At 37.4% G+C, this 12,098-nt stretch overlaps 1 protein-coding gene across 1 annotated transcript; it reads right to left on the bottom strand.

Moving 5' to 3' along the window:
* Positions 1–5,260: 5,260 nt before the first annotated feature.
* Positions 5,261–7,515, bottom strand: LOC145062242 (WRKY transcription factor 6-like). Its single transcript, XM_079009873.1, has 4 exons — positions 7,229–7,515; positions 7,041–7,130; positions 6,274–6,735; positions 5,261–6,173 (listed from the first exon to the last, which is right to left on the bottom strand). Exons 1-4 carry the CDS (start codon positions 7,460–7,462, stop codon positions 5,430–5,432), a joined length of 1,530 nt encoding a protein of 509 aa, XP_078865999.1. The 5' UTR covers positions 7,463–7,515; the 3' UTR covers positions 5,261–5,429.
* Between the last annotated feature and the right edge of the window lie 4,583 nt (positions 7,516–12,098).

The raw sequence follows: 12,098 nt of genomic DNA, 5'->3' as shown, positions 1-12,098 counted from the left end.
AGAATAGGTATGCGAAGAATCCCATGTTCTTCGAGAGTTATTGGGACGATCTTTTCATAAGGGTGTGACTCGATTGAAGATAAACAAAACCCACTCATGTTGGGGAATAAAATAACAGACAATTTCCCATAATTTTCAATAAAAAATCCATGTAAGAGTAAATATTGAATATTTTGAATTACAAAATTAAATATAACTATTATAACAAAGTTCATAAAACCACTAATATTATAATAAAATAGGTTAAAATGATTAATACAACCCTAATCATTCCTTAAATAGTTTTATTAAGATATAACTTATTTAAAGTGTTAAAATATCATCGTTTGCTACTATTTCGCTCTATTTGTAGGCATGGATTAATCATTAAGCATTTTCTAGTTGGTCGGATAGCGTCATGGGATTAATCAAAGATTAATTGGGACCTAGTCGGAATTTTTACAACAAAGTTAATTTCTTTTTAATTGATTAATTAAAATGAATTATGTTATTTGGTAAATTATTATTTTATTATTATTTATAAAGATAATTATACATAATAATGAAAACTAGTAAAAACCCAGTGTCATTGACGAGGTTCAAATTAGTTTAGCGAAATCTATGGACACTTGATTGAAATTTGTAAATGTCATGACATTTCAAAATGAGTTTAATCAATAATAATAAGGTTTAGATGCAAAAAAAATAAAAGAGATATTTCTATTGTCTTATTCATTTTACAAAGCGAGACTTAGAGCACATATGGCAAAAATGTAAGAGAAAAGTCGATGAGTAAGTAGACAAAATAGTCAAAGGAAAAGTTAGAATTAAATGAAAGATGAAATTTGTAAAACACATGTAGTAGCGCCTAGCCCTCGCTGCTGAACACAAAGTTGGACCACACTACGGCCGCTCACCCTGGATCACCAACTCTCCCCCACCTGGGGCCTGACATGAACTAGCTGCTGCTTATATTCAATCACCGCCTCATTAGGGCTAAACCAATCGATGCCTGTGATGATTTTCTTCCCATGCAAAAGAATGGGAACCAAATCCACGAGGTAACGCTCGTCATACATCCTCAAGACACAATCTATGTAAACCTCTAATGCCCGGACGGATCGGTTGTCAGCAATCTCAACCTCTAAAGGACAATCCAACATGCCTGTAGGTTCAACAAACCTCTTGCTGAGTGAAAGAGATACGAACGATCGGGTATCCCCTGAGTCAAATAATACATGTACTGAAATGTTGTTCACATGGAACAATCCTAAACAAAACACATAGAATAGAAATATTAAAACTGACATGTAATAAAAGATAGGGAGAAGAAACGTACCAGTCACCACATCTAGTGTGGCACGCGCCTCCTTGGTAGTCAAATGGAAGGCTCGGCTCCTTACCACTACAACATCTGTCTTGCCCTGTTGGCCATCCGTGATCCGCAGGGTCGTGGGAGCTAGCTCCACCATTGGCGCTATTGATGTCAATCTCAGGCAGTTGGCCTTTTTATGGACCTTCTGATTGCAATGGAAACAAATCAGTTCTGATGTCTGAACGGTGGGGGTACAGTACAATCCCTGCCGAAGTGCCCAAGCTTGTCGCACTTATAGCAGCTCGATCCCCCTAACCTAGATACTCCCCCATGCGACTTGCCACATTTCCCACAGCGGCTCCGGCCCTACTGGCCCTTTGACCTAGAGTCAAGTCCCTTGGGTTTCTTCTACGAAACCCCAGTCGTCTACCTTGTCTCTGTCTTCCTCTTCCTGATGTGCTCTATATCAATCTCCCTCTCCCTCTCTCTCTCTCTCTCATGTCATCCAATGTCAGGCATGCCGAGTGACTAACATGTTTCCGAATGTCAGCTCTCAACATATCATGGTACAGGGTCTTCTTAATTTCCTTATCCCCCACATACTGAGGCACAAATAAGGTCCTATCCTTGAACTTGGCGGTAATCTCCGCCACTGACTCAGTTGTCTGTCTTATATCCAGAAACTACCTGGCTAGCTGTTAAATCTCCACAACTGGCATAAACTCAAATCAAAATCAAGTCACAAAGTCCGACCAGGTCATAGCATCAACGGCTAGGGCTCCCAACATGTCACTGACAGCCTCCCACCAGTCTCTGGCCCTTTCTCTCAAACAACCAACATCAAACCTGACCTGCAACTGTATAGGGCAGAAGCTCATGACCTGCGCAGACTCAATGTTCATGATACATCACCTCGTCATAATGGGGTCCTTCACCCTGCTGAAATCTGGCGCTCTGTATCCCCTAAAATCCTTGAAGGAGAGTGTGTGAGTCCCTGACTAGCCAGGTGCCATGTCACTCCTGAATGCCCTAAGGCGATCCTCCATCAGCTAAATGATACCCTCCTTGATCAACCCGAAAATCCCCAGGGTCGCCTCAAGGATGCCTCTTGTAATCTCGGATGCAATGAACTCATGCAGTCCATCATTAACTGGCTCAGAACCTGCACCCAAACCTGACCCATACCCTGAACCTCCCTCTCCGTGACATGTCATCACCATTCTAAAACAAACCTCATAATCATTAGAGTCATACATAATATCGAGAGACCTTATACTCACTTCAAGTTCCCTGGTTTGATCTCATCTCTCCTTAATTCGAGTACAGATACTCTGCTTTCAGTAGTATGGGCCCATACTACCTTCCATATCTATCTGTACTTTCCTCAAGGATTGCCTTAACCTCACCAAGTCCATTTCACTATTACTACTCGCTGCACTAACCTCATCCTAGGCTTACCCTAGGGTAACCTCTGACCCACTCTCTTCCATCGGTTGCATAAGTAGCCCTTGCTATCTCTTCCTAACTAGCTCGTAAATACCATTACATAGTACTATGACCAGATAATTCTTCGAATGAGAGGTCCTACCCTAAAACGGTTGGACTCAGACAAGAGCTGCGAAATAGGGCTACACCTAACCTTCTTAAATTATTTAGTCCTCATAATATGTAACATAACGTATTCTTTTACTATCTAATTAAAGATAACTAGGACTCCTAAAAGCACAAAGCAAGCCACATTCGGGCATTGAGTAACCAAAACCAAGAAAATCCTAATCATACCATCATATCACTGACTAGTCAGTACCATCATACAATTCAATAAGCACATACATCAGGCACATAAGGCATCTTCCAAGATCCTTAGCCCTAATCTAGCATGCAGTTCTCATACACATACAATAGGCATAGAATTATATGTATAGACCCTAATAGGTTATGCCATAGTGATGCAATAAAGTTCAAAGATTGGTCCTGTGTTTTAACAAAGTAGAGATATATTTCAACTTTAAAGGTCAAGTTTGATACTACTCAGCTTCATGAAGAATCTTGATAACTAGGATAATATGATCAATCCCAAAAGCAATATGAAACCTGATGGTAGCATTTGTCCGATTAAACCCTAACCATAATGTTGCACCATTCACATGTCATTCCTTTTGGACGAATTCTAGAATATGTATATGTAAGATTTATATAGAAACTCAAACACATATCATAAGGTTGATTATAAATTTACAACATAAGTACTCAAATAAAGATCGATTGAAACTTCATTATTTTTCCATTTAATTTGTCAGAACTTAATAACTCAAAAGCTAGCAAAAACCTAAACCAAATCCAGATCCAAAGTAATTAATGAAATTAAAACTCCAAAAACTAATTGAAGCAAAATTGTTGCAAATCAAATCATAGCAAGAAAATTTTTAGATTTTGTTGAAGGCAACAATGTTACAACTCTACACATACACATTGATGGGCTCCACTGTGGTAGAAAATCATGTATATTATGCACAAATATTCATTGATTAAGGAACAATGATGAATAGAGTATAAATATCATACATTACCAAAGAAAATCATGTATTTTATGCACCAATTCCAAGTTGAGAACTGTCTCATCGAACAATGGTTTAGATCCAAAATTAAATCGTGATATTAGATCTAGATTCAATAAACACAAGTTTAAATAAATTAACTCAGAAATCAAAACGTACATTGATTTTTGACGATGTATCTCCGCTCATAAGCGATTCCCTCGTGTGCCTCTTTTGTCGATTTGGAAGTGAACACGATTATTCGTTGATTTTGCTTTATCATATCTATAATCGTCGGCCAAACCAGATCATCGAGCAATCAATGAGCAATGGAGAAAGCTCTTGTGATGAAGGCGCTCTAAGAGGAGAAATAAGAGAGAAATATAATTTAGGAGCGTAGTGTGATCGATCGGAGTGAACTGAGTTAAATGAGGCTTTAGAAACAGATGAGAACGGAAAATATAACTATCGATAGTCGCAAATGGATCAATTCACAATCATATCATCTTCAATCGAGTTTTTTTATGTTGGAAATGATGACAGAGACCTCGAAATCAGTTAGATCTATTGATATAAAGCGGTGTCAATGATATAGAGATTAATGAGTACGGATTGGAAATCTCCATTTACTGGCGATAGAGGTAATGGTGGAAGGTGGTTAATGGAGGGAGGAGGGAGGCGATTGAATGGAGAGAGAAAATACGTGGTGGAGAGAGAGAGAGAGAGAGAGAGTAATGTATGAATTTTAAATTAATTGGTAATTTATATTTTGTTAATTTTTTAAAAGATATTTTTATACCAAATTTACTCCTAAGGTGATAAAAGCCTAAAACGTCATTAAATGCACTTATAATAACAATTATGTCATCTTTAATCTACGCCCTTAAATTTTTGATCTAATAGTCAACCTTTACTTCTCAGGTTCTCAGGAATTATTAGTTCTCAAATGATTATATATATATATATATATATATATATATATATATATATATATATATATATATATATATATATATATATATATATATTAATGGTAACAAATATTTTATCTAATTAATTAATTTTATTAAATATGAAATTTATCATTTAACGGATAGTCGTTAATAAACAAAATAGAAACATAACATGAATACAAAAAAAAAAAAAAAAAAAAAAAAAAAAAAAAAAAAAAAAGATAGATAAAAATAGTAAAAATTAGAAAAATATTTCATTTCTTTTGTAGAAAACAAAACAAATTTGAATTGATGAGGAAGAAACTCCATCATAATGACATATTTAGAAAATAATATAATAATTTTTTGTTGAAGTCGGCTTCGTATAGAATTAAAGTATCATTGAAGAAGTTACCTAGCTACGACAAACCCTCTCTCTCAATTTCAAACCAAAAGATCAAATTCAAATTCAAATTCAAAAAAGTCTACTACTCTACTTATTAAGTAATTAATAATATATATATTCGTGTCAAATAAACAAAGATATAAATGTATAATATTACATATGTATACTTGCTTCGAGGAAATGATAATTCACATTTAAGTACCCGTACAAATGAAAAAATGGTGAATAAAGGAAAAAAAAAATAATTTCAAAAAACAGCTTCACCCCATCTCACGGTTGTTGTTTTCCTCGTTTTTGGGACTGATGGTGCTACCATTACCGCCCATAATCGATGTGATCGCAGCAGCTAAGGCTGCAGTAAAATTTGGATCAGCGGTGATGGCAGCCGTAGCAGCACTAAGTGAATGCCCAAATGATGCATGCGGCTGAGATTGGTGGTGTTGCGGTGGTGCAGTTTGCTGATACTGTAACACTTGATTGGACAATTCGTTGTTAGATAACTGGAGACCGGAAAATCTTGATTGGTTGTATACCATGGCACCACTACCACCTTGGTGAAACGCTTGTAATGGCATTGCAAATTGTGATGCTGCAGGGTTATTATAACCCTCAAATATTGGAGTTGAATTTGGAGGGTGAGTAAGGTCTAATGTAATCGTAGGAAATGGGGCTGAGGCAGATATTGTGGCGATATTGGGTGGTCGAATTGCCTGAGCCAAAAGGTTAGAGTTCATGAAACCATCTACACTCGAGGTTGAACCAGAGAGCAACATGGTGGCTGCAGCTGATGTAGTTGACGCCATTGCTACTGCTGCTGGCGGCAGTGGGTGGTTGTGAGTCCCTTCGTAGGTGGTTACTAAAATTGTCTGATCATCAGCCCATCTTTGAACTTGTTTCCGAACCGGGCACCCCACTGCCATCGTGCAACGGTAGTATGCTCGTGGACATGGGTTCCCTTTTGCCATTTTTTGCCCATACTTTCGCCATTGACATCCGTCAGAAATCTGCATATATGCACCCCATTATATCATAACATAATTAGATCACTACAAATGAACAAAAACTGTTGTATATTCTTTGAATAAGTTCAATCTAATTATTTACCATTGGTGCTTCTGAGCGTGCCCTAACTGAAACACGAACTTTACGCATTGTTGGGTCATTTGTATGTTCAATGTTTTCGGGGACAACCAATTTGGGAACTTTGTTAGATGTCCATACGTCTGAATCTGGGGTATCTTCGCGAGCGATAGTCTTGGTGTCTCTATCAACTGTCTTTTCTTCTGATGAAGAATCACGAGATATCAAATGATCATGAGTACTTTGTCGTAATTCCATGAACTGTCTTGGCACTCCTACTGAAACTTGATCATGAGAAAGATGATCATTGGCATTCTGATCTTGATTTTGAATGTTTTCATTTCTCAGTTCTTGTTCTTGTTGATGCATTAGTGTCACAAAATGCGTTTGTAAGGCGTTGTAATTGTTGCTAACTTGTAAGCACATCTCTCTTAGTCTTTGGTTCTCGATGTTCATTCTTTCTAACTCATTTTGTATATCTTTCAACTGAAAATCAACATAAAAACAAAAGTAATTTAGATCAGATTAAAAAATTTGATGGCGTTAAATAGTACGAAGTAAGAATTGTTAATTTCGGCAGTTTTAGAACCCTAAAATCATTTGCCTTATAGAATATTACTTGCTAGGTGTATAATATACAAAATATATATTTTGCAAAAATCTTTGATAAAATATTATATTGCAACAGATCAAGATATTTATATCCCAGATTTCAATTATATTAAAACAAGATTTCTGCTATAATAATGTTACAAATTACTATTTCTTTCTAATAAATTTGATGAACATACCTTATCAATAGTTTGGTCTTCGCCAGTGGTTGAAATGTCATCGCCCATCTTTGATCGATTACTTAGCATCGTAACAAGATTCAAACCGGTCTATCAATGAGAAGGATTAAGAATAATAAGCAAAAATTAAATAATAATAAAAATTAAATGATACAAATTAAAAAGCAATTCACATTTTAATTACTTACATTTAGATCAAGATCATTCCCAAGAAAATTCTCCTTCTTCACAACAACCCTATTATGACTGTGGTTTCTTGTAGAAAATAGATCCATCTCACTCAAAACGTTCCGACGATTATCTTGGCCTTCAGCCACAACATCAGCAGCAGCGCCGCCTGGAACCATGGAGAACGGGTTCCACCTTGAAGTCTTGTTGAATAACACCAAAGGTTCAGAAGTATCCAAAGTAAAATTGCCCATGAATAAAGAAAGGGAGATGAGTTCGATTCAAAGAGTCTTTTAATGGTGGAAACAGGAAGGGTATATATAAAGAACAAGGAGAGTCGTTGAAGACCAAATGTTTGACTTTTTCTGTGCTTTTGATACGTGTGTGAATTGTGAAATGTAAAGTGTGGGTTGTGAGAATTAGGGTTTGACTAAAAAAGCGTCAGCTCGTGCGTCAGATTTTTTCCACGTGCCGTGTGGGTCCCAGATAGAAGTTTCGTCTACAGCTTCTTATGTACGACTAGGTTTGACTCTATCCAAATCTGTTTCTTATTCAGATTTAGAACTGGTTTAAATATTAATTTTTCCGAAACCCCAAATACATGTATCCAAATTTCTTTCTTATTCTGATTTAATACTGCTTTAATTTGATTAGAACACTGAATTTATGTCGAACTACGCAAAAACATGTTGCCTACACAATTCTTATTCTCTAATATTACCTTTTACATAAAATCATCTTAAATCAGTGATATAATTTTGTATAGGTTGATTAATATTTAATAACCATGTGTTCAACATGAATCTGAAAGCGTTCAAAATGTTTTTACCTAGTTTTATGTATATTGTTAGGTAGTGTCGTATCGATAGGCCACATTTATTTTCTATTGTTTAATTATAAGTACATCTACGATCTTTGTACTCTACACGGAGGAAAATAGATAAAATGTCCAAGAGTTCTTCATTTGTATGTTATCAAGAGCCCTATAATTTTTTTCCCCTAAATTCCTTGATCCGTTTCTCCTTTATGGCCACTTCAGGTGCTTCTCTTTTGGCCCATGCCAATTCCATAACCGCCATTAATCTTCAGATACCATCGATCAACATTAAGCATGATCGAGATAATTATTCACTATGGTGATCTACAGTCATCTCAGCACTTGAAACCTTTGATTTGGAATCAATCCTTCATCTTCATAAATTCATTGATCCGTTTCTCCTTTATGGCCACGTCAGGTGCTTCTTTTTTGGCCCACGCCAATTCCACAACCGCCATTAATCTTCAGATACCATCGATCAACATTAAGCTCGATCGAGATAATTATTCACTATGGTGATCTACAGTCATCTCAGCACTCGAAACCTTTGATTTGGAATCCTTCATCTTCAATTCCATTCCACCTGCGACAACATATGTCTCTAGCAACTCTCAAGAAGACATCGCCTCTGTCCCCAAACTTAATCCAGACTATGCTATCTAGAAGAAAAAGGATCGATTTGTTCTTTTATCGATGAAATCGGCCCTATCTGAACGGGCTCTCTCCATTGTTGTTCAGGCCCACACCTCATACACTACCTGGACATCTCTTGAGAAAAAATTTCAATCCCAAACCAAGGTCTATCATATGACGATGAAGGTCTAATTCTAAACACCTTCCAAGGGTTCTCTCTGGATGCTTGATTATATTGAACGCAAGAGGTTTATTGTGGATTCTCTTGTAGAGAATTTGAATCCAATTCCAGAGGAAGATTTAATTGGCTATATTCTTACTAGACTCGATTCCTCTTATGCCACCTTTTTCATAGCCTTCATGATGAAGTCTGATGGGGTCTTCGTTGATGATCTTTTATGTTTTCCTCAGAAAGAAGAAGTTATAATAGAACATGAGCACAATCGCCATGCTCTGATTCTCACTCCATCCATCACTCCTACCTTCCCTATCTTTGGGTCTATAGAATTTATGTCTCAACGCTTATATCGTAGGTCGACTCCATTTTCCAACAACTTAAATGTTGCCTCTCCAAATTGCAACCATGACAATTGTCGTCGTCGACCCATGTGCCAGTTGTGTAATCGTCCAGGGCATGAAGCCATAGACTGTTACCAACGCAATAACCAAACCAATTATCCGTTCATACGCCTCAATTCACGTGCTTCCTCTCGACAGGCTAATCTTGCTCAAACTGCTACTTCATCCACAATAATGGACCCCCTGGTATGTTGACACCGAGCAACCAACCATGTCACTTTCGACATTCGCAAAATCAACCTTGTTGAAGACTACATTGGTCCAGACAAGTTGAAGATTGGAAATGGTAATCACTTGTCTATTTCTCATGTTAGTTTTAGTTATTCGCATCATATTTTCTTGCCATATATTTTAGTTTTCCCTAACTTAACAAAATATCTTCTAAGTGTGTCTGAATTAACAGTAGAGAATGATGGATATCTTGAGTTTTGGCGTAACCATTGTTTTGTTAAGAAATTACAGGGTAAAACACCACTCTAGGGGGATGTTAATCATGGTCTCTATCGGGTCCCCAACATCTTCAATAAGCATTTTACACCTGGGGTTCTTTCGGGTGTACGTACCTGTTGGATTAGTGTCTAAGTCGATAACTATATTTGGTATGTACTTAATCTGGTTGTAGCAGGTTCCTTTTGGGTTGCCTTCCCCTGAGCAACTTGACTGGATGATTAGTGGAGAAAGAGGATATTATGGTTTATTAATATATTATATGAATGATATATTAAAAAATCATATTGATTAATTAATACTGGTTAAGAATTAATTAAGAAATTAATTTTGTGATCAAAATATCTTGATTAAACTTAGGAGACTGGAATTGGAATTATAAGATAATTGGATTTTGGGTTGTGGATCATATGGATAAAAGGGGTGGAAGCCCACCTAGAAATCGTCCAATGCCTTATTCAAGAAGGTTCATGAAACATCCCAAAAATGATGACCAAAAAATTATTTTTAAAACATTAATAAAACCATAAGTATTAAGTCATTTCAACCATCACTAAAGGATTATATAATACAACAGAGTATCATTTCAAAACACTTGTTCGTTTTATCAGAGTAAACATCCCAGGCTAAAACTCGTTTGCTGTGTCTGTCATGCGATCACCCCGAGCTCTTCCATCCGCTACCAGAAGTACCTGAAACCAAAACTGAAAACAGTAAGGATGAAGCTTACTGAGTTCCCAACCTACCACATACCATATATGCATAACCATGAACACATAACCATGTACTGGGCCCCCGCCCGCTGCATCGGACCTTGCCCAACATTGGGCCCCGCCCGGCATCAGGTCCCGCCTGGCATCAGGTCCCACCTGGCATCGAGCCCCACTCGGTATACAGATTTGTCTCTCTTAGTGATGCGTTTTAGCCATAAGAACTTTCCTATGTGCGCATGCAAAACCCTAATGCTTGGATCTAGGCTTTCTAATTAAACATGCTTTGAATCCAAGACTTCTAATGACTATTTAGGTGTAAGAACAATGTTAAAACAGATCTAGAATCATACCTTTGAATCCCTTGTTAATCTTGTTGTCTTCGAGCTTCTAGAGTCACAATTGTCACTCCTCTAATGGCTTACAAACACCAAATAGCAAGGAGGATGATTTGAGAGAGAGGAGAGGGGAGGAAATCAGCCAGGGTTTCTATACTTTAGATGAAGTGTTGATTTCCCTTTGCCATAGGGTCTATTTATACTTGTAGACTCCTTAAGGGTTACAACCTAAACCCTAATTGGATAATCTTCTCTTAAAGCTATCCAAATCCATTCCTTATATAACCCTTTGGACGATTTGAAGCAATCCATAGCTTCTAGAATCCATCCAATACATATCTATATGGATTTACAGTCTAAAGTTTAACTATCAAACAATTGACAGTTTATACCCTCTTATTAATTAATCTCTTTAAGTCACCAAATTAATTCCAATTAATTCTATGACTTAGATTAATCAAATAACAATATATTATTCTCATAATATACTAATAATATTTACTCTCTCTTAATAAATCATCCTATCAAGTTGCTATGGTGAAGGCAACCCAAAAGGACCATGCACAACCGGGTCAAATACTTGCCTAATATAGTTGCAGCCTTAGACACTATTCCAGCACTTAGGCCCCGCCTGCCTTTGGGCCTCGCCCGCTACATACATACAATCAAATAGCATACTAATAAATAATCACTCTCTAACTATTCCCTGATCTAAGGCCTAGCCTAACTAGGGCCTCGCCCCTGTCTTGCTACAGAAGTTGTGGAACCCCGTCCATACTCCTAATAAAAATGAGATATGGGCCCCCACCTACAGTCACTCCCTTCCTATCACGGGCCTCGCCCCACTCTGATAATGTTGAGATATGGAACCTCATCCATACTCAGCTAGTGATAAGATACGAGACCTCACCCACACTCACCTCCTTACCATGCACATACAAATATCACAGAGACAACATGTATAATCTAACATACAACATAAGAATATTCCTCGGGATTGCCTCGGCATCGGACCCCCAGCCCGGAGACATACCATCATCTAACATACTACGGGCTTATCCCGACATCGGACCACGGGTCCTAAACCTATCATACCTACTCATGCATGAATCACAAAGACCTCTATCATCCTAACCTTCCTCGAGCCTCGCCTGACATCAAGTTGAAACCTAGAACATAAAAAATAAGTGCCTAGGGCTAACCCCCGGGTCTTCCTACTATACATAAACATAAACATAATGGGTTGGCATTGGTGCCTTAGACCCATACAAACAATAAGGAGACTAAACTTGCATTGCTGAAGGCTAGCTGAACAGTTCTGACTGCTATCAAGTGACTCCTGAACTGCTGATCCATCGGCTCCCCG

This window comes from Lactuca serriola, chromosome 7 (genome assembly GCF_051521515.1).
Source record: "Lactuca serriola cultivar US96UC23 chromosome 7, Lser_US96UC23_V15, whole genome shotgun sequence".
Classification (NCBI taxonomy): domain Eukaryota; kingdom Viridiplantae; phylum Streptophyta; class Magnoliopsida; order Asterales; family Asteraceae; genus Lactuca; species Lactuca serriola.
The sequence above is the reverse complement of the archived record's forward strand: the minus strand, read 5'-3'. Positions and strand labels throughout refer to the sequence as shown.